Source organism: Passer montanus, unplaced genomic scaffold (assembly GCF_014805655.1).
Source record: "Passer montanus isolate IOZ18808 unplaced genomic scaffold, ASM1480565v1 scaffold39, whole genome shotgun sequence".
Classification (NCBI taxonomy): domain Eukaryota; kingdom Metazoa; phylum Chordata; class Aves; order Passeriformes; family Passeridae; genus Passer; species Passer montanus.
The window spans coordinates 1,437,307-1,459,323 of NW_024368707.1; the positions used below are offsets into that span (position 1 = coordinate 1,437,307).

At 47.0% G+C, this 22,017-nt stretch overlaps 3 protein-coding genes across 7 annotated transcripts in view; 1 reads left to right on the forward strand and 2 right to left on the reverse strand.

The window, feature by feature from the left end:
• Positions 1 to 4,455: 4,455 nt before the first annotated feature.
• Positions 4,456 to 7,021, reverse strand: LOC120506400 (translation initiation factor IF-2-like). Of its 2 annotated transcripts, XM_039717936.1 has the most exons (3): positions 6,696 to 7,021; positions 6,127 to 6,518; positions 4,456 to 5,919 (listed from the first exon to the last, which is right to left on the reverse strand). In XM_039717936.1, exons 1-3 carry the CDS (start codon positions 6,997 to 6,999, stop codon positions 5,893 to 5,895), a joined length of 723 nt encoding a protein of 240 aa, XP_039573870.1. In that variant the 5' UTR covers positions 7,000 to 7,021; the 3' UTR covers positions 4,456 to 5,892. The 2 variants fall into 2 exon arrangements, with proteins under 2 accessions (XP_039573870.1, XP_039573869.1); XM_039717935.1 differs by lacking the exon at positions 4,456 to 5,919 and having other exon boundaries at positions 6,057 to 6,518.
• Positions 6,945 to 21,162, forward strand: ATP1B1 (ATPase Na+/K+ transporting subunit beta 1). Its single transcript, XM_039717933.1, has 6 exons — positions 6,945 to 7,242; positions 9,664 to 9,792; positions 16,621 to 16,776; positions 17,439 to 17,623; positions 19,066 to 19,146; positions 19,757 to 21,162. The coding sequence occupies exons 1-6, from the start codon at positions 7,143 to 7,145 to the stop codon at positions 20,021 to 20,023; spliced, it is 918 nt and encodes a 305-aa protein (XP_039573867.1). The 5' UTR covers positions 6,945 to 7,142; the 3' UTR covers positions 20,024 to 21,162.
• The window catches only part of NME7 (NME/NM23 family member 7), a 91,430-nt gene continuing 90,198 nt past the window's right edge, over positions 20,786 to 22,017 (reverse strand). For all 4 annotated transcript variants that reach the window (XM_039717930.1, XM_039717929.1, XM_039717931.1 and 1 more), the window contains one exon: positions 20,786 to 21,238. In XM_039717930.1, the coding sequence (XP_039573864.1) occupies positions 21,206 to 21,238 (33 nt within the window). In that variant the 3' untranslated portion in view covers positions 20,786 to 21,205. The remainder of the gene's footprint in view (positions 21,239 to 22,017) is intronic.

A 22,017-nucleotide genomic window follows, 5' to 3' on the forward strand; every position in this document is an offset into this window, starting at 1 on the left:
GTGTTTGGTTTTTACATGTCATGTGTCACTTCAAGAGAGGGTGTTGATCACTTCAGGATGTCACAGTGGAACCAGACATCCCAAGCCAAACCAAAGTCCACCAAGAAGGCCACAGTGGGAAGCAGGCTCTCTGGTTTGCAGAGACATCCACTTTCAGCTGGTAAGAAGCTCTAGTACGGACAATGCTAGAACAATCTTTAAAACTACCACATCCATCTGTGAATAGTTTCAGGGAAAAGACCTCCTATGAGGAGAAGGAGAGAGGCCTCTGGCAGGCATTGTAAATCATGTACCATCCCACTGATGTTTAGGAACAAGTCAAACCTGAACTTACCATTCCCACTGCCAGTTCCTGTGTGGTGCTGCTTAGATAAGTCTTGCTCCTGATGGCTAAAAATAGAAATGTTTTTCTGCTCTGATTTTGTTTTTCTTTTTAGAAATTTTGTTTTTCTTTTTAGAAATTTTGTTTTTCTTTTTCTTTTAGAGAAGGCCTCAAAAGAGTTTTGGAGTTTATTTAGTTCTCGTTCTTTGACTTGGTTTCCTGCTGGATGTCCTGGGCTGGCTGGCGCTGGAGACAGCAGAGCTCTAACTGGAGCAGACAAGCAGGCTGGTGCCCAAATACAACCTTCATCAGAAACCCATATGGGGCTCATGATGGGGGCCAAGTGGAGAATGAGGTCCTGTGATCTTACTACCTGATTTGAAAAGTGCTGGCAGCCTGTTTAGAGGGCGCACAATGTTTCTATATCCAGTAGGAACCAAATGGGGACAATTTTTTTGGACCAGCAGGGTTGAAGCTGTATCAATGCCTCAAACTTGCAGCTGCTGGCTGCATCAGGAGCTCATGTAGCTGCCTGAGCTTGGTGGCTGCATACCAGGAAGCTGGCTACTGCTCCAGTAAGGTTCCAGGTGCCTGTTATCACAAAATATGTGCTCTTGATAGCTTCATAGCTAGTTCCTGGGTAATGCTGCTTCCCTGTGTGGTGATCACTTCCAGATGTGCCAAGGAAAACAGGGTAGATTTCATGCAAGACAGTATTTTCGTATTATTTTCTGTGAGATCAGAGTAATTTTTTCCTTATAAACCCAAAAGCAAAATTCTGGCAATATGACGTGACTTCTGCTGCCTTCCCAAGTTGCCTTTGTCTCTATCAGAACAGTGTTGATATCTGGCAGGTTTCACTGTAGCAATCACCAGAACCCCATACTGTCCACTAGAAGTATCTATTCTAGTTGTCAAACAGCAGGCACACATCATGTAGTCTCTATTGCATCCCCCTTTTCTGTCTTCACCTGCCATCCAGTCCACCCCAAAACCCTTCCTTTGTCCTGCACATAGTCACCAGTTCAACACAAAGTGAATCTTTTTTTCTATCACTGAGCATTTAGACCTTCTCCCACCAGGACTGGTCAAAAGACTGCATCAGCTGGTCATTGTGGCAGGGAAAAGTTGTTCAGCTCACATAAACTAAACCAAATGAAATGGTTTATTGACTTATTAAGTGTTGTATTGCACTAAATAGTTATTTAGTTGTTTGGTAATTTGCACTGTTCATATGTTCTGTATTCTACCACCACACGGTCTTTTCCTATTCCCCCCCCTCTAAGTGTCCCCCTGGTTTACCCCTCCCACCCCCTCCCCTCATCCCCCCTCATTTGTATCCCATTGGCTGTAGTCCCTCTCCTCCAGCCCCCTTTCCCAGCCCTTAAAACCCCCTAGAGGCAGCTAGCCCGGCCTCTTTTTTCCATGTGGGTAGTGGAATCATCTGATGGTTCTCCTGGGAATAAACTGATGACATTTGTCCCCATGTGGAGAAGAGTGCTTCTGGTCTTTTGCCCTTGTCCATGTAAGATCGTGTGGGCTGGGGTCCATAGCTAGCCGGATTGGACCCAAACAGCCCATCCAGACACAGATTCATACAATTAAGGACATATAATTAATGGACAATCCATGAACTATACATTCAGAGTCTATGTCAGCAATACAGCAGTTCAACCACTAGGTTAGACACTTAGAAAACACTTATAAATATCTGTTGGTTCCTAAACACACCTTTACAGCTAATCCCCAGACACGTGGGCACCAACCCCTCTCTTATTGACACAGGAGTCACTTCTGGGAGCACAGCTCTCCCCAGTTATGTCCTACTCCCACTGGAGTTGTGGCCACTCCAGCGGTGGGGGTGCCCACACCACTCCCAACAATCAGCTAATGCATCTGCTGGCAGGAAGGGACACCAGTAGGGTCACCCTGTTCCATGTGAGTCCCACCTGCTGCACCCCATGGGGTCAAGGCCAGGTACTAGGTGCCTGCTGCTGATGGTGTCACATGGATGCATCTGAGCTTCACAGAGGCTGTGATGTGCCAAACTAGATTCTGACAGTCTGAGGCCTCTCCCTGCTCTGTTATTGGTTTTTATTTTTCTTTCATACAGTCTTTCCAACCAACTCATTCTTTGTTTCCAAATTGTCTTTGTCATTCCCTGGTTACCATTTAATCCAGCTGACAGATGACATCCTCTTTAGCATGATCAGCTGATGTCTGCTTCTTGTTTTCTTCTTCAGCAAAACAAGTTTGAGGCAGATGCCTCAGACACTTTTGGGTTTTCCATCCATACATGCTCCTTAGTGTCACTTGTTTTATTGGCTGTTGTCTTACACCTCATTTTGCCAAGGGTGAGCTGTGGAGGCACTCCACCATAACTGAAATTGACATTAAGGAAAAGAATAGTGTCCCCATTTCTGAATTTGGGGGGAGGTTATTTCTACACATATTTACTTTCTCAGGGCCTACCAGTTCATGAATCCTTGACCTTAGTTACCTCACCTTGCACAACTATGTGCAGTTAATCTGTTTAAATTGTGCAGTCATTGCGCTCAGAGAACCAACTGCATGTCTGTAAATCTAATCGCTAGTGACCCCACACCTGTAAGAGGAAAAAGGAGTGGAAGGAGGAAGACTTGAAAGACAGTTTTGTCCTGGGAGACAACATACCCTGCTTGAGCCAGTGTTATGTGTAGCAGCCCCTAAATGGGTTTTTTTCTTCTGAACATCCCAGGCAGAAAATTGGAGAACAATCCCAAGGCAGTGTCCTGCAGGACAAAGAAGCTGGCATGGGGACCAAACACTGGCATGTACTTTGCTGGGACCCTGAGGGCAGTTCTTGAGGGTCACTACTCTCCCGCTCAAGGCCACCAGACAACTATAAAATGGTTGTTTGCCACCTGGCATCTTGATAGCAGTCTGAGGGCTGCCATTCAGTTCCTTGTCCTCTCTCACCTGTTGAGTGTGATGCAGGCTTGGTGCCAAGCAGTTGAGCAGCTGAACTTTTCCAGCTCCTGGGCATACCCATTCCCATTTGTTTGCAGTGACAGCCCATGGAACAGTACTGACTTGAGGCCATTTTGCACACTTGTGTCGCCTTGTAACTTGCACTTGGGTCCTGTGCAAGTTACAACACCCTGAGTTGTTCCCTGCCCTGGCATGCTCATCACAGCATCACCCACAGCCATCTTCAGAGATGTTTCTAGATCACACATTGCCCAAACTTTCTGTGTGTGACCATTAGCAGCACAGTCTCCTTTCCCCCACAAAAATGGCACTTAGGGGCAGAAATCAAGCCAGACAAATCCTTACTTTGCTTTGCTCTGCATGGGCCATTTCTCTTTTGCTGCTACATTAGAAATAGTTGTCCACCCTCCTGCCCCATAGTGAGCACCTTTCTTTGCTCTGGGTGCTTTCTTCCAGTCCCACGAAGCAGGAGGTAGAAAGGAAGCAGGAAATCTCTTTGATGGCTATGCTCAAGGCAGTGAGATAAACGCTTAGCAACTTTCATCCTGTAGGCTGTTCCTTCCTAAGTGTCAGTGCACAGCTTTCCCTAACCCCATCCTTCGTACTGCAGCTAATCTCCTGGACATGCATTACTTTGCACATTTTGTTCTTGGCAGTTTCCACCATTGCCTCAGGCCCTTATCGCCTTAAAAAATCAGATCATACAGTTGTGGCCTTAGAGACTGCCTGATTGATATCTGAACAGCCAAACAAACAGTAAATTTGAATAAAATTTGGCACCTCATTGCCTATTAGTTCTGCTGATTCTGAGAGGATAATTCACAGACATCAAGGTAAAGTGCATGTCCTGAGCATGCACAGGACAAAGTCTGCAGTTTTGTAAAAGGTTGGCAGGAATGGTTTGAGACCCTCACAAAGGGCATTTTGCCCATTCCACATCCTGCATGCCCCAGCCTGTGCAGTCACAGGGATTTGATACTTCTGGCCACCACCAACCCAACAGGACTTGTCTGTGTATTTATACAGAAATGCAAATGCTTGCAGGAAGATGAGAAAGTTTCCCAGTGATCCTTGAACAAACACTGATGAAGTCAGAAGCTCCTGCAGCTCGGCTTCCACCAGCAGCACTGGAGCTTGTAGTGATGGTGTGCTGTGCTCAGAGGAAGATCGTGTTTCTAGGTGGCCATTTACTATGTAATTGTGATACAGTTCTTTAGATCTTCTCTAGTTGATTTCTTCAAAGTCACTTTCTGTGGTCATAGGAAATAATGCTCTGGTAGAGTGTATTCCTATTAAAATCTCTGATTTCAGTATCACCTTGAACCTCCCTGAATGTCCCATGCCTGTTTTATTTTGGATGACCCTATTGCTCAAGCAGTAGGCAGGAAGGAGAGGCTGCACAGACTGCTGCTGTTGCATGTGCCCTGAGCTAACTCATGTGCTGTTTCTCCCACAGGGCAGATGAACTGGGTCCTGTCCTGTAGAAAACATGAGACATAACATTGCAGGGCTGTCTGGTGAGCAGATATCATGCCTGGGTGACACCACCATGCACCCATACATAATTCCCTAACTGCTGTCCTTTGTAGGGTAGCACACCTGAGCTATAAAATTGCACCCTGGGTGTTAGAAGGATAGTTGGTTCAGCTCTTCTGTTGCCACTGCAGACTTGCAGCTGCAAGCTCTCAGCCCAGCAGCTGAGAGGAACAGACTAGCTGGCAAGAGCAGCAACTGCACTGTGGTCTGAGGAGTCAAGAATGGATGTTTTTTCCTTCAGCAGTGCTTGTGTAGTTATTGGTTTGATTGTAATCACAGCTGCCTTAGGTTGTAACTGATAGTACCCTCCCTGTAGCGTAGATGATGTTCGCTTGGGTATCGGGTAGTGCTGTCTGTATTTGCTTTTGTTATCAACCACCATCACCAGGATTCTTTAAAAGACTGGCTCTGACCAGACACCAAGAAGAAAAGAGAGATGTCAATTACCCTCTTTCCCATGGCTTTCCAGCTTTTTCCCATCACATAAACACCACTGAGAGCTGATTCTCCTAACCCAGGATGAAAATCTGTGTGGCACACCTGGCTCCCTTTGATCATGTATAATGTATCATGATGCATTCATCAGACCAGCCACTTCCAATTAAACACATGCGGCCATCTAGGCACCCAACCTCCGTGTGTCTCTAACCCATAAGCCTTCATGGCTTTGAGAAGTCTGGTTGCATGTCTAAAGCTAAGGAAGCCATCCTCAGTCACTGCCATGAGTGTAGTTGTAACCCTGAGGGTATCGGGCCTGTCTGGACCTAGACCTTGAGTGGCCCCAGCAAAGTAAGATTGAAAGCCTAAAAAAGCAGGTCCCTTAGTTGCTTCAGGGGCTGGTTCAGGATTGTAGCCATGGAGAAGGGTGACTCATTATCACTTGTTCCCTTTAACAGCTTAGGAAGGGTATGTGATAGTGGTGGCCAGACCACTTCTTCTTGAGACCTGAGAAGAGCATGTTGAGTTTGGGTGATCCTTGATTCCAGGCTAGGTCATTCTTGCAGGGAACTGCCAGAATGTGCACCTGCTAGGTAGTATTAGGTAGTATTATGGAAGGGCTCATCTTATGTGCATTCATTGCAGCTCCAGACCTTTAGAAGAAGAAAAAAAAAAAAAAAAGATGAAAAAATGGAGCTAAAGTTCAGAGAATGTATCAGTAGCTTAGGGGCAAGATAATATGTGGAATACAATATTACAACCCGACAGGAAGTTCAGAAGTAAACTCAAGTAGGCTTGCATGCACAAATTTAATTTAACTGTCCTGTAATGGTACCAGGGGACCAAGGCACATGGGTTACCTGTGATGACAGAGGTGTCCCCGCAGAGAACCCCCCAACCCCACCCTGCTGGGCCCGGGGTGCGCTGCCGACGGCTGGGTATTCCCCGACCCCGAGGCGGCTGTGGCGTTTGTGCAGTGCCCTGAAGGTCACCCCGCAAGGGCGGCGGCTGTCGCGTGTGTGAGTCGTGTCCCTCCCGCCACAGGGGACGGGCAAGTCCTGCTGCCGCTGGGGAGCTCCTGCCCGCCCCTCCCGGCTGGTGCTCCCAGGGTGCGGGCGACGGAGCTCGGGGCCGGGGCGGGAGTGCTGTCGGCGCTCATGATTCCGCAGTCGCGTTACACTCCGGTGAGCCCGCCGGAGTGTGGCGAGTCCGGCGGAGCGGGGCGGGCGGCCGTACGGGGCGCCGGGAGCTCCTGCTGGGAGACGGACGGTGCTCAGCAGCGCCCGGCCGACTGGCTCTACTGCGGGGAGCCGGGACCGCAGGGCGCGGGCGGGTCGGGAATACCGGGAACGGGCGGGCGCGTGTGCGGACCAGCGCGCTCAGGTGCGTGGGTGCGGACACACAGGCGCCCGCGGTAGCGCGCACGCACCTGCCCGGCCCAGCGGGTCGGAGCTCCGGCGAGCCGCGGGCGGCCCGCGCCCACCCTTCCCCCTGGTGTAGGTGCCGCAGCCCCCCGCCCCCTCCCTCCTTGACGCTCCCGCCGCCGGCGCGCCCCCACTGCGCCCCTCCCGCCCCGGGCCCCGCCCGCAGAGCGCTCGGCCGATCCGCATTGGCGGCGGCGCGGGCAGGGCGGAGTCCGCGGTGTATATGAAGGGGCGCTGCGCGGGGAGCGCGGCTGCTCTGTGCCCCGTGCGCTCCGTGGTGCTCCCCTCGCCGCTCCCGCGGTCCCCCATCCCCGCCCCCGGTCGCCTCCCCCGCTCTGCCCCGTCGGGCCGGCGCCGCCGGGGCGGGCGCGCCCACCCGCACCTTCCGGGTCCGCTCCAGCCGCTGAGGGCTTTAGATCTCTGCACGGCGCTCGCCCACCCCGCTGCTTGCCATGGCCCGCGGGAAGGCCAAGGACGGTGATGGCAACTGGAAGAAATTCATTTGGAACTCGGAGAAGAAGGAGCTGCTGGGCCGCACCGGGGGCAGTTGGTGTGAGTGCGGGGCCGGGGGGCGGCGATGCGGCGGGCTCTGCAGCACGGCCCCGGCGCTCCGCCTCCGCCGGCTGCGGCGGGGCTGCGGCCGGGGCGGGGGGGGGCTGGCGACGGACGGGGTCCCCCTGTTCGCTTCCCTCGGTGTCCCCTGGGACCCCGCGGTGGCTGGCGAACGCTGCCCCCCGAGTGCGGCTCCAGGTGGGTCCGGGGGTGAGGCGGGGTCGGGCCGACCTTGTCGAGGGCGCCTCGTCCTTGGGTCTCCTTCCTTTCCCGGTGGCTGGCCCGGCCCGGGAGCATCGCCGTCGGGGGACCTTGACCTCCCAGCTCTCATCTGCTATAGACCTTACAGAGGCTTTTTTTTTTTTTTTTTCTGTTTTCTCTGGATATGTGAAACTAAGCGAGTTTTACTCCGCTGAGAAAGAGCAATTGACTTAATATCTCCGCAAGAAGGAAATGGCTCTATGTGCATTCCTCATAAATGCTTGTGCTGTATTCATTGCATTTAGCTTAAAGAGGTTTTTAATTTCTTTACGCAAATAACAGTCTTCCAGTTGCTGCCAACCACAGCTGATGTTGCCACCCTTGCGATATTGAATTCAGCTCCTATTGTAATGGATCGGCCCGGAGGTGCCACGTCCAGAGCAGGCACCTCTGGCAGACGGACTAGAGCAGGCTTCTGCCGTATCTTTACGTGAGCAGAATGGGGTTGTGAGTGCGCATGGAGAGGTATTTTGTGCTCCTGAGGCACCAGGCAACTGCGCAGTGCTTCAAACGTGGAGGTTCAACCAGGTCCTTCTCCCACTGTCTGTACCTATCTGCCTAGGACTGATTTCTATTTGCTGAGTCGATCTACAGATCAGATTCTTCTGTTATAAGCCTACCTGTTGCAAGAAGCTTTTTCCTTCAACCCTGTGATGCACAATTTCTAGATCCACTGCGTATTTTCTGATATCTTGGAGTGGTTTTGACCTTTAAGGTGTCTTTGGCGTTTAGAGCATCCTGTCTGGCAACCTGATTAAATAAGCTACCTCCCAGTGTTTGCCTTTTGATGTTACAAAACTCAAAGGCATTATGCTGCAGACAACAGCATTAGTGTTTGGTTTGTTACAACAGCACCTCCTGTGACCGTGCTCTGGAAAAAATTTCCACACGTCCATGACGTCATGGCCATTTGCTTTATGCTGCCTGGATACCAAAGAGTGCTTTAACTCCTGGAGCACCGCGTGCGTGCGAGGAAGACAAGAGCATGGAGTGCCTTTCCGACAATGTCCCTCAGCCTTTGTTTCTCTGGGTGGCCCTCCTGTTTGCCTGTCTTTCAGAGACTTAGAACAATCACAACTGCCAGCTTTCATTGTGAGACTTCTCTAATGATGTAGGGTGTTTTTTTAATGGAGCTGGGCAGTGAGGAGGAATATTTCCACCCACTACTTATTCCCCTTCTCTGGTAGCTCATCACTTCAAGTCTTTCGAATAAACTACAGCTGTTTTGTTTGTGATTAGGTGAGGACAGTCTGAGATCAAGCAGGCTCGCTCTGAAGTTGTCTTTGGCCTCTGTCTGTCCCTGCAGCCTGATGAGCAATGCAGCTGCTTGGTATGGGCTGGCCTTGTAGATGGTGGTTCATAGAACACCATATTACCCTGCAGTTAATCTGTTCAGATAATCCTTGTAAACTGGTAACTGATACCCAGAGCTGGGCTGCATCTCCAGACTCTTCTCAGTTCTTCCCAGTTCCCCTTCAAGATGATTCTAGACATTTCTTTTGGACTGAAACTACATTCAGTCTTTGATTGTTATGTAATTCATTCTCTAATTGGTATGAGCAGTGCCCGAGTGCTTTCCTACATTTGAGATGGACTATTGAAGTTAATTGGGCCTGTACTCTTTACCCTTGTCTTTTTTTTTTGAAGTCATGGCCTGAATTACTAGAAGAGATCAGGCTTCACAATGGCTTGTAACTGTGAATGAAACACTTAATGGTACTGCTCCTGGAAATAGCTTTGAGCCCCAGAACTGTGTGGAATGAGTATCCTTCAAGCACACCCATGCTTGCTGTGGGGCAAGCACTTGGATCACTGACTATGTCAAGTGCAAGGGCCTGTGGTGGTGGTGCTGGGTCAGCCAAGGGATCCTTGAGGTGTGGGGGAATGTGGTTTATTTTTATATTTTATAAGCCCAAACCCTGATTTACAGATTTCTAAGTTTTCAGGGGCTCATGTTTCCCCACCACCAAACAACTGGAGTGCCTTATATTTCCTGTCTGCATCAGGGTATAATCTCACTGTTAAATAGATGTCTTTGCAACATCAGAATTCTGTGTGCTGGGCACCTCCTTGCAAGTGGCAAAGGTTGGAAGTACTGTCCTGAAACACGACTTTCATGAGGACTTGATTTGATTACTCTTTCTTTGTTTTCTCTTGCAGTTAAGATCCTCCTCTTCTATGTCATCTTCTACGGTTGCCTGGCAGGTATATTCATTGGGACCATCCAAGTGATGTTGCTCACTGTCAGCGAATTCGAGCCCAAATACCAGGATCGAGTGGCACCTCCAGGTAACTAAATAGGAGGCCCGTGTTTGACTTTGTGCAAGCTGTTCTGGGAAGGCGGGGTTGGTTACTCACCTCAAGAAGGAGGATGAAATAAGCATGTTGTTGCAGCAACACATATTTGTAGGGGGTGGGTATGATCTCAGCCTTCTGTGTTAATAGTACTGGGGCTTGAAGAAAATCTTCTAGAATTAAAGGTTCCATCACAGGAAAAATGTCTCTTCTCTGAGAGGAACTTAAACCTGCTTTGGTTTTCCCTTCTCCTAAGCTGAAGTGATGGGGTGAGGCTAAAAGGCTTCACTTTTGGGAACAGGCTGTATGAGGAAGCTGGGTTCAGTTTTTCTTTCTTCAGAACCACTCACGTGGGTAAGTAAAGGGATAAAGACAAAATGTTGGCTCTATCAGTGGAAGCGGCATGCACAAGGAGCAAGGGGAGAGTGCCAATTCTGGGAGTGCTCATGGAATTGCTTTATCCAACACCAAAGTACCCCACGCTCTAGAGATGCTGTGGCACTCACTAATAGGAATTGCAACTGACTGGCATGGGAGGTGTAGAGAGGGTGGGTCTGGTATCTGCTGATGTATGACCTGTCCTCACAGAGATGGAAATATCTGTTCAAAATGATGCCTGAGCAGTGCCTGTGGCCAGCTAGCCTTGGGTAGGGCAGAAGGAGTGAGTGGCCCTTGCCCAGGCTGCGCTGCGCCATCCGGCTCCCGCTGCGGCTGGAGTGCAGGGGGAGCTGCGCAACTGCTGCTTTCCCACATTGCAAATGACCTTGAGGCTGCCTGGCCTGGGCATCCTAACGATCCATCTTCAGTTGCTCTGTGAAACAGTTCAGAAGCTTTTAATAACAGTGGTATTTAAGTGACAATTGTGAGGCTGATGGCTTGTCGCTGCACAAGTCAGCCCTGGTGGTGCGCTGTGTCTTGCAGTTCCACTGCCTGCAATGCTGTGCTGTGAATCCCTGCTCTGAACAAAGGGAATGTCACAGTCACCAAATGGTGTTGCAGATCAGCTAAGTCATCTTTTCCACATAACTGCTTTTCTACCAGCATGCTTTAAACACAGAACAGAGGCTTGAACTGCTGTCTTAGTGTGTTATACTTCTTCATGTACCACCACCATGGCTGGGGCAAATGCTGTCTTAAGCACTGAAAGCAGTTCTTTTAATCCCTGCAGTGGACCCTTACATTTGCAGGAAAGACTTGTCACTGATACTTCCCAGAGCCCTTGGCTGGATCTGAAAAGCCAACATGGCTAATTCTAGGGTAACTGTTACTCAGTAATGTGTTTTTCCCCTTCATGAAATAATTAGCGAAGGCACCCATCTGAGGTCTCACCCAGATAGATCTGCTGTTCAGCCAGATGTCACATAATTACCTGTTCTAGGTAAATTGTTTGCTTTCTGTGAAACAGCAGTTTATGATTCCAATTTCAAAGCAGCTCTGGTAAAATTTTTGTGGAAGACTTCAGCCTTCAGACTTCAGAGGATTTTTACTAATACCTTAATTGCATACTGCACAAGTTTTTCTGGGGCTTTTTTTTTTAACAAAGAAAAGGAATTTAATTTCAAGACACTCTTGTAGTGTGTGCTGCAAAAATCAAAATGGAGGAACGATGACGAAGTTGTCAGCAATCTTTTGTAATAAGCTTTCAGGATGGGTACTGAAATTAAGGGGAACAAAATCCCACCTCCTGAAATGTGTGACAGTGGGCAGCCAGTAAACAAGGGTTTTGAACCAAGCTGCAATGGCATATGCATAAAACTTCAAAGAAATAATTAGTAAATAGAATAGGATCCTTTGCAGAGCATCATTTGGCAGCACTTCCTACAGATGTGGACAAGCTGATGTAGGACATGGCAGAGGCTGGCACTTAGTACATTCCTTGTCCTATAGCACAGCAGCCGTGAAACTGTGAGTCCAAAATCGCCTTTTAATGCAGGCTTTCAGAGACACAGACACATAGTGAGTGGCTGCACTGCTGTTTGGGGGCCAGCAATCCTTGTGTTTTCAGGCTGTGCAGGATTCTCCCCAGTGCTTCAAGCACAGCTGCTGTTCTGTCAAGGAACATGTGTGGTGAGCACCAAACTTGAAATTTCTGTGATCTGAGACACCTGCAGCTGATGAACTATATAAAGTAGGATGCTGTGCAATTCTAATTCCTGGTTCTTGTGGGAAAATTTGTGAGTCAAGTAAGTATACTGGCAGCCTGATAAAATCCTGGATTTTCTAGGGAACCAGAAAAGCTGCTTTTATTGTTGTTACAGTGCTCTGTCCTTCTTGGGCAAGTCACTGTTATGTCAGCCCAGAATGTTTTGAGAAAGGGAAAACTAACTTGCCTTCAGGATTTGCAAGCAAAAATGCTGTAGGGCTGCTATAATATCATTCTTGTTCTGAAATACAACAGATTTCATAACAGCAGCAGAACCTACAGGGTGTTGTATTGAGTTATTGACATGGGTATAACATTGAAAGCCATAAAGTGCTATTTTTGTAGCCAAGTGCCATTAATATGGTAATTGGTTTCTGCATTGAACACAACAGGAATGTTATACAGGGCTTCAGGGCAAGCTGAGTATTGTACCTTTCCATTACACTATTTTTTTTCGTTCTTTCATCTTGTGCTGGGGGAAGGGACAGTGCAGTTCACCTGCCCATCCAGCCCTGCCATTGCAACAGCCCCAGCTCCCAGTTCCATGTGTGCTGCAGGCTCGGACTCTGCTTTGAACACAGAGCACTTACCCTGCTACTAGTGAACTATGAGGATATTGCCTCTTAAGCATCATCCCTAAAAAATAATGCTTCACTCCCCCTCCCTACCCCAATACAAATGGAGCTGTGTATCCTGCCATCTTGTGGTGTGTGTCCCATGGAACAGCATTCCATCACGGCCTGGCTGAGGGGACGGAGCTCACTGCAGCCTGAAGCAAAGCTTTGTCAGTGGTAGCTGGAAGGAAGAATCCCTGCTCCAGCCAGGGGATTTCGGGTGTTCCTGCTTCAGGCACTGCTGGGCAGTGAATGCATCACAGAAATGCTGCTTTGGTGTGTGTCCCCCACATGGCTTATTTAGCTTGGACAGCAGCAGGAAGGTCACAGGGAGGCTTCAAAGGAATGCGTGCTGCCTCCTGTGAAGTTGCACTTCTTTGCTTCTCTCATCTCAGCAGCACCTGTGCTTGGGAAAATCTCAGTCTCTAGGATGTTGCAGCCAAGCAGGTTTTGCTGTGTTTGCAGAAAATTCACACCTGCTTTTTGCTCTATGGGGATGAGGTTGACTGGAAGCTTGGAAGGACATTGTTTGATATGGTGGCTTTTAAAATCTGTCCTCACATAGTGAGCTGGGGGAGGGTGTAGTGACCACTCAGTTTGTTGTTTGTGCCATCTTAGGAGTGTTCATACTCATTTGGAACAAAGATTGCATGGTACTTGGAGATGACCACAGTGTGATGGAGCAAGAGTGGTTACTATGGCCTTATACAACTGTTCCTAATAACAAGCCTAACTTCCCACTTTTAGTTTCTTCCTCTTTACCCTCAGGATACTTCTCCTGAAGTCTTGCTCTTGCAGCTTACAATGATAAAATCTATGTGGAAAACTGTTTATAAATGAACTTGAATAAACAAGATTTTAATCTGCAGTGGCATTTTGGAAGTGCAACTGTAGCTGAAAAAAAACTCAAATGACTTTACGTGGGGTTTTTTTGGTGCTTGATGTCCTTGTATAGTCACAGCCAACAAAAAGTGGTGTCCATTACCAACTCAAGGCATTGCTCATCATTTATATGGACAATGTCAGCCAAGTGAAGATGAGTCTTATTTCGTAACAAGGCACTCTGAAGTGCCAGTTGTGGCAATTTTCTAATTTGTCAGTATTTTAGCAATGAGTTACTTCATTCTTTTGTGTGGAACGAACAGCATAACCATGTGACACCACGGTGCATCTCTGTCATAACAGCTTGAGATGCAGAGCTGTGTCATACATATTATAGTCTGAGGATGGGGTTGTTAGACTCCTGGCTCTGAAAGCACCTGTGGGTTTGTTTCTTTCCCCCCATAGGACTTGCTCATGAATGGCTTCCTCAAGTGCATGCAGCCCCTAAAAGCTTCATTTATGCCAGCCACACACTTCCTTAGGTGTCTAGCAATACATGCCAGGTAGTACTGCAAGGGCTTGGCTTTTAAGTGTGTTTTCTTGTCCTGCTTGCTTAAGTTGCCAAGTGGGGGTGAGAGAATGTTCCAGAAAGGTTTGTGTTCTGCAGAGAACACAACATTGTACAACATGCTTGGTTTTCCACACAAGATTGCTTAAGGTTTCAGTGATAGCCCTGCTCTTCTAACACCACTGCAGCTTTTAGTTTGCCTATGGGATGTACAGAAGGAAATGAGACATCAGGGCTTAGGCTTTGCATCCAGTCAGTTGCAGGCATATGAGAATGGAGGTTGTGGTAGAAGCCATTAACACAGTTTTTTTAATTAGGATAAAGGTATTTTTCATTACAAGTCTTTAATATTCATAAAGATTGTCTTTCTTGCTTTGTAAGTGGGAAGATTGATCTCCACTTTGCTCTTATCTTAAAGCAACCACTTGTGTGTGCCAAAGCCTGATCTACTCTGGTTCGTCCATCCACCTGGAAATGCTCCCAATTAGGCAGAAAACAGCCCAGATTGGGCCACGGGCTACCTGGCAGGAACAGTGGTTCCTTTGTGCTGGCCGCTGGAACAGCTGTTTGGACATACTGCCTGGGCTTCATGGCAGTTCTGTGGAGATGTGCAAGACAGGGATGTTTTGGGATGGCAGTCTGTTCTCCAGCCAAGTCACTTGTCTGATGGGCAGAGGGTTGGCTTTGGACTTCACCTATCAATGGCCAGGATCTCTTAAAGAGAGAACAGGGATCTTCTACTGGGTGCCTTTTACAAACCACAGGGTTTATTGCTGACCTTCACATCACCTTTGCCAGGCCTGTGTGGGTGCCGTATGTGTTACCTCGGCCAAGAAAAGAAACAGAGATGGGGAGGTCCCGAGCAAAACTGACAACTTCACTTGCCTGACTGAAACTTAACAAGCCTGGCCATGTTTTCTTATTTTTTGATATTTATACACTTGAATATGTATGTGAATATGTATGTCACCTGTAACTTGAACTCTGGAAATGACAGACCCAGGAGAGGACCCAAGGCCTGGCCTGCCTCTGCTGCAGTTCCAGACAGTCACTTCAGGTGACTGAGTCTGTTCTTCCCAGCTGAGTGGTAACATGAGAAGGGCTTAGCAGGATGGGATTGAAGTCCCTTACTAAAATGGAAACTGGCGTATTTTTTCTATATATAACTGTTTGTCAAGCAAGAAAACTAGTAATTGCTTGAAAAAGGGTTGAAAGCCACTGACTTTGGAGGGTAGGATGTCATTCTGCTAGAGGAAGAGAGAATTGCTTCTAAACTTGTAAACTCAACCTGGTCTGTTTGTAGCAGAGGGATTTTTGAGCAGTTAAAAGCTGCTTCAGGAATTAAACTTGAGACACCAGAGCTCCTTGCTGGACTTCTCGCAATCTTTGGTGATCAGGAGCTGTTTAGGGGAACAAAGGTAATCTTTGTCCTAGGTTACACATTCCAAGTTAGTGTGTAGTGGCAGGGGGGTGGGGGGGAGTGGTGAGTTGGTTTGTGGAGGGACTGAGCTGAAGCACTCAAGTGGCTTTGGAAAAATTGCTGGAGTCACAAGCTCTTGTGGGTTGGGGCCAGCCAGCTAAGCTGCCTGAGTTTTGCACCAGAGGAGCTTCTTGGCAACAGGCCTGTTTTGAAAGCTGTCAGAGCAAATGCTGATCCGTTGCTCCTTTTCTTGATCTTGCTAAAATGAAGAGGACAAACTGAAGTCAGGACCTCAATAATTACAGCGGCTGCCACAAAAGCAGCATGAACTTGGTTCCCGTTACTTAAAAGTGTTAGCCATGCATCAATACTTTCAATTAAAATGTGACCTAAACATTGCACAGGAGCAACTATTTCCAAGCTCCACAATGAAGAGCAAAGGAGATGGTGCTTTTCATTATCTGTAGGCATTTCTTGTTTATAGTCTCTTCTCCGTGCATCATTATTATATTCTATATCTAGCTGGTTAGCACAGCCCAGAAAATGGAGAGTCTTTTAAACAATTCTTCTGTGTGGTGGCATTTCCTAGTCAACTCCTTGGTGATGAGCTGCTGATAAGAGAGCCCAGAAGATGAGTTTTACAGTCAGAAATAGCCAATTAGGCAGTAAAAACAGAGGAGGCAGTGCTTAGGCAGCTAAATTTACTAAGGGAGAAATGTCTCCTGCCCCGCATCCCACAGGGGAGACACAAAGGCCACATGGATTCCAACTGGCAGAGCGTGACTGGACTTGGGAAACCTCTTGTCTTTTGTTGCAGGAGCTCACGAGTGGAGAGCTGTGCTGTATCTTAAACACAGAGTTTGCAGACACTGAAAGCAGCCTATTAGGGATACTCGTGTTCTGTGTGGTTGATCTCACATGCCACTTCTTTTCTGTCCTCGAGGAGGAGGTAGAAGTGCACAGTGAACCTGTGGTTGGCTGTTTTTCTTGAAGGAAGCCTAGATTTGTAGCCTCACTTCTCCATTTTGTGATTTTTGGTTTTTTACCTGACACAAACATTGTGATAAGTATTTTAAGACAGTTGCTGGAAAGAGAGAACCTCTTCTCCAGTAAGCTTAAGCTGTTTTGTCAAAGTTCTTAAGTCTGAAAAATAGAGATTATTATTATTATTAGGAGTTATGTTCTTGGTATTGCCTGGAGGATGTGCAGCTCTGAGGTGTACTTAATGTTTTCTCCCTGATTTTGCTTTTCTTAGGACTGACTCAAGTCCCCCAGGTTCAAAAGACAGAAATTGCCTTTACTGCCTCTGAACCCAGAAGTTATGAACCGTATGTGAGGAACCTTGATAATTTCTTAAGGGACTACAGTGCTGAGCAACAAACTGAAAACATTGTGTTTCAGGACTGTGGAGGTAAGTCTTGATTTGTTTCCTACAGCTGATGACTGAATGACCTCTGTCAGGCCCACCAGAAGCTGAGGTTGAGCAGTGGTGGTCTTGGTCTTCAGTGGTTTCCAGCAGCATGTGTGTTAACTAGCTGCTCATTAATTTCATTTGGGCAGACCACACTGGGCCACTTAGCAGCTTATTGTAGGGTTGGGAACCCTCACATTTCACTTGGAGAACTCACTCTGAAGATGGCACTGACCTTATTCTCTCTGAAAGCCACAGGGGTTTTACTGATGACTTGCTAAAGCTAGTGTTGGTCCTCTTCGTGCATGCAGTCAAACATCTGGGAGGTGTTTACCCTTAATAGGTTATTTGTAATCATGTGAATGAGACTCTCACTTCATAATATGCCTCTATCAAATATGAGGGAAACCCACTTGTAAAAGCTGCCTGGAAAAAAATTAGTCTCTCAGCCAGATGACTCTAGAAGAAATCTCAGTTATAAAACAAAGCTCCATAAAACTTGCTGGTCTGGGAGCAGCCCTGTGTGGGGGGTGGCTGGGCATAGGTCTGTGGAGTGCCTTAACTGCCCTGGTGAGGGAAATCCTACCTGCCCAGGAAAGTGTAAGTGACACGCACAAGATCCCACTGCATATGGTTGTGTTTTCCTTCCCCTGCTGTGACAGAGACACCTACTGAATACAAAGAGAGAGGACCATATAATGATGCCCAGGGCCAGAAGAAGGTCTGCAAATTCAAACGTGAATGGCTGGAAAACTGTTCTGGATTAAATGATCCCACCTACGGCTACAAGGATGGCAAACCGTGCATCCTTGTCAAGCTCAACAGAATTATTGGCTTCAAACCTCAGGCAAGTATCTTTTTTCCCTTTCTAGCAGAAGCTACTGATCAGGAAGAAGGGTTGGCTGCAGATTTGCTGTACCTGCTTTTTGGTCTCCAGAAAGAGATCAGTATTAAACCCTTTCTGCAGAGGACAAACTGAGACAATTTGAGTAATTTGCTTTAAATATGCTTTTAATTGAAAAGCAATGAATGTTGTGCACTGCAAGTTGGTAACAAGTAGCACTGAACCTCACAGTGCAACCTTCTGGTTATTTATCTGGAAACTTCTGAGCCTGCTATTGGAGTTGCTGTAAAGGGGTGTTTTCTCCAAATGCCAAATTCCATTTTAAATTCCTGTATGCTTCCATGGCACCATCCCAGACCAACCCTGTCTGTAGTAACATCAGTACAATTTTTCATGCCCTGATGCACTCCATTGTTTTCCTCAGGCAGTGCCGTCTTGCCATAACTGCTTAATTAATTTATGAAATGCTAATATTAAATACCAGAGTGAAACACAGGCTCTAAAGAGTAAACTACATTTGAAAGTCAGGCACAGCTGAAAGAAAGGCGAGGAGGTCTTTAGTGAATTTAGTGTCGTTTTCCAGAGGCTTTAGGGTATCTCTGCCAACTGGTTGCTGTGTCCTTCACCCGAAGGGAAATCTGCAATAATGCCAGAGGGTGTTAATCTGGGTATTGATGGATTTTCCTTCTGTTTTTTTTTTCCCCCAGTGCATTAAAATGCTAAAAATTTCTTTTAAGTATTCAGTGGCAAAACATGTGCTGTTGAATAAGGTGGCGTGCAAAACCTGCCACTCTGTCTTCTGGATGGAGAACAGTGCAAATGGCGTTCTAGGCCACCTTCGCTCCCATCTGTCAGGGCACTTGAGGGTGGGAATTGGTGCTGAGGAGTCCTGAGGAATGTTTTCTTTCGAAGGGAGCTTGTCCTGTGCTACAAGAAATGAGAACTTTTGGTTTATCTGATGCGTGGTGGAAACATTTTAGCAGAATGTATTATGGTGAGACTGCCACTCTTTGTTTTATCCTGTGCATTTTCAGTCCTGATTGCACACACCTGGCAGGCAGGTGGCAAATCCTGCACCACTGCAATCCTGCCACTACCTGAGCTTGCAAAAATGAGCACCACTAGCTACAGACACTCTGCCATGAAACACTTTCCCCAGGGACACCATGGAATTACACCCAGCCTGACCTGCTCGTATCTGCAGCAGGTGAAGCTGTAAGAACAGCCAGCAGTTCTGATTGAGTCAAGATCCCCTGCTTCCAGTTGTGTTACACTACTTGTCTGTCCCAAGAACCACTGAGAGCTGTTGCCTCTGAACCGTGCTTAGAAGGGATTCCAGTTAATGGTGTGTGTTCAGTACTGTTGATCTTTGTTGCTGCAAAGGTGCTCCAGTCTGGAGAGGAGTGTCCAGTGTGTAACGTCCCCTTGTTCTGGATTTCTTCTAGGCTCCAGTCAATGAAAGCCTCCCTCCTGAGGTTATGGCAAAATACAACCCAAATCTCATCCCTGTTCACTGTGTTGCCAAGGTAAGTTGGAAATGCAACAGAGCAGAGTTGGGAAGCTGCAGGGGATGACTAAGCCTTTGTCCAAGTGTAGTTATCCCCTCGCCTGCCTTTCCATAGACAAATGGGGTAGTTCTTACTTGGGATAACAGAAGTTTCTTAAAGCCCTGCTGATGGATGAGTTAGTGCTACCTTCACAAAGTGGGGTAAAAGCAGGGCATGATAGTTAAAGGTATCGTCAAAAGTAGCCATTTGGCTTCCTAGTGCGGTGCTGGAGCCAAAAAAATAAAAAGGCCACCACGGAAGGTATTTCATACTTGGCATGTGCAAAAGCAGCTGAGAAACGGCAAAGTTTCTGTAGCCAAAGCCTGTCCAATTGTACCATGGGACACTCTGGTGGTTTCTAACTGTGTAAGTGGCTGTGGCTTTAAATTAAGCAAAGCCCTTTTCCTGGCTGATGTGTGCTGACACGTCCTGTGAACCATTGGCAGCTCTTGTACTGTCTTGGTGGGGACCAGCACTGACCAAATGGGAGATCAGAGTCTCAGCTGAAAATCAGCTGCTGTTTATACAGCTGAGGGCTGCCAGAGTTTGGGTGGTTGTCATTTCTTGTGCCTCCTCTTCCCCCCCACAGCGAGAGGAAGATGCAGACAAAATTGGCACGGTGGAGTACTATGGGATGGGTGGCTACCCTGGCTTTGGGCTGCAGTACTACCCCTACTATGGGAAGCTGCTGCAGCCACGGTACCTGCAGCCACTGGTAGCCGTGCAGTTCACCAACCTGACCTATGATGTGGAGGTGCGTGTGGAGTGCAGGGCCTACGGGCAGAACATCGTCTACAGCGACAAGGACCGCTTCCAGGGACGCTTTGATATTAAATTCGACATAAAAAGCAGCTGATCGTAAGCACAACTCTCTTCCTTCCCTCCTCCTCCTCCTAGCCATTTAAAAAGGTTAAAAAAAAAAAGAACAAAAAAGAAAACCTACTAGTCTTGAACAAACTGTCATACGTATGGGACCTACACGTAATCTATATGCTTTACACTAGCTTTCTGCATTTACTAGGTTAGAATGTAAACAAAGTGTAGCAATAGTGACAAATATTTATTCTACTGTAAATGACAAAAGAAAACAAAATTGAGCCTTGGGACATGCCCATTTTTACTATAAATTATGATTCCATAACTGACTTGTAGTAAGCAGTGTTTCTGGCCCCTAAGTATTGCTGCCTTGTGTATTTTATTTAGTGTACAGTACTATAGGTGCATACTCTGGTCATTTTTCAAGCCATGTATTGTATCTGTTTTCTACTTCTTGTGAGCAAAGACTTTTGCTGTCCAAGGTGTAAATACTCAATGGGACTAGAACTGGCATGAAACTTCTCATTATTTTGTTCCTTTTCAAAGAAAGACCCACCTGTGAGACAATATTAAACAGCACTCCATAAGGCTTCTGGCTTTTCTGTGGTGTTAGGGTATTTTATTTGGAGGGGTGGCAGGGAAACTAACTTAAGTGAAGTCAAAGAGACTAGGTGATTGTGTACTGTGCTTTGTAGTGAATGCTGTCTCTCTCTCCACCTCTTCCCTTATCCTCCAGTATGTTGTGTGAGAGACCGGGTCAGGCTATCACTCTCCGCAGTGATAGGCATAACTCTTTGCTTTGTATATTTTCTTATCTTTTTCTTTTTCTTTTTTTTTTTTTCCTGCTGAAGGCATCGCACACTGTGGTGCTAATGTCTTTATTGAATGTTTTAGCCATTTTCATGGTGGAAGAATTTTATATTTATGCAGTTGTACAATTTTATTTTTTCTGCAAGAAAGTGTAATGTATGAAATAAACCAAAGTCACATGTTTGAAAATAAATCTTTATTTTAAACTTTATAAAAGCAATGCAGTACCCCATAGAATGGTGTTAAATGTTGTCTAAAGTGCAAAACTCTATGTTCTAACATGTAATAATAGCCAGGAGTACAGTGCTCTTGTTGATCTTGTATTTCAGTCAGGTTGAAACATTGGACAAATAAATGAATGAACACACAGTTCTGTGTGCGTGTCTGTTGCAGTGGGTGAGGATGGAGCCTGTTAGTTGTCCAGAATCTTGAAGAAGTACTGCACCTATTTCAAACAGAAAATGCATCTTTATCATTCCCAGACAGTCTCAGCACAAGGGAGTTGAAATGCCTGAAACATTGAGCTGTTACACATCAGTGCTGGGGTCTGTTCATTACTTGTTTTCCCTCTCCCTGCTCTGGATGAGAGGCTGCTGTGCCTGTCAGGATCCCAAAAAGTCTCTTCCCAATTATTGCACATGCTCCACCTTGGGAGGCACAGCCTCTGTGTTCCAGACAAAACAAATCCTCAGTACAGGTTAAAGCTTCCAGCAGCCAGAAGGGAGGCTTCGCACTGAAGCCACAAGAGTTTCAGGGCAACCACTTGCTCTGTGTTACTGCTAGGCCAGTGGCCAGGGCTGAGGACAGGCTGTGCCTGCTGGGGCTGCTCAGAGGTGACAAAATGTGGCAGCTGGCTTTGTGCAGAAGTCAGGCTCATTTAGTGCTACATGATGCAGATTACCAGGGAGAATGTCTCCATGTAAAGTGATAAAACAGGACTATCCTAGAACAAGTCTTGATAAAGACTTCCTAAGTGGAACATACAATCCTGGAGAAGCAAGATGCTGAACTCTTTGCCATCTGCTGGAAAGAAAAGCATGGTTACAATATGCTGTGGTGGTTAGTGCAGCCATTTAGTTATTCCATGTTGTTCTCAAGGAGCAGGTGCCAGCAGAAATTGCACCTTCAACTTTCTTTTGCTGCTGTACATTTAGAGCAAGGATATAAAAGGCTGTGATGAGAACCATAAAATACTCCCTAATGGAAACTCCACCTGCAAAAAGA

Excerpts from the sequence above, each read along its gene's own strand:
- ATP1B1 (XM_039717933.1), top strand. The coding sequence starts at position 7,143 with ATGGCCCGCGGGAAGGCCAAGGACGGTGATGGCAACTGGAAGAAATTC. Across the intron at positions 7,243-9,663 it reads CCGCACCGGGGGCAGTTGGT|TTAAGATCCTCCTCTTCTAT; the intron begins GTGAGTGCGGGG and ends TTTCTCTTGCAG. Across the intron at positions 19,147-19,756 it reads CTGTTCACTGTGTTGCCAAG|CGAGAGGAAGATGCAGACAA; the intron begins GTAAGTTGGAAA and ends TCCCCCCCACAG.
- LOC120506400 (XM_039717935.1), bottom strand. The coding sequence starts at position 6,999 with ATGGGGGACCGCGGGAGCGGCGAGGGGAGCACCACGGAGCGCACGGGG. Across the intron at positions 6,519-6,695 it reads CGACCCGCTGGGCCGGGCAG|GAGCTCCCGGCGCCCCGTAC; the intron begins GTGCGTGCGCGC and ends GTCTCCCAGCAG.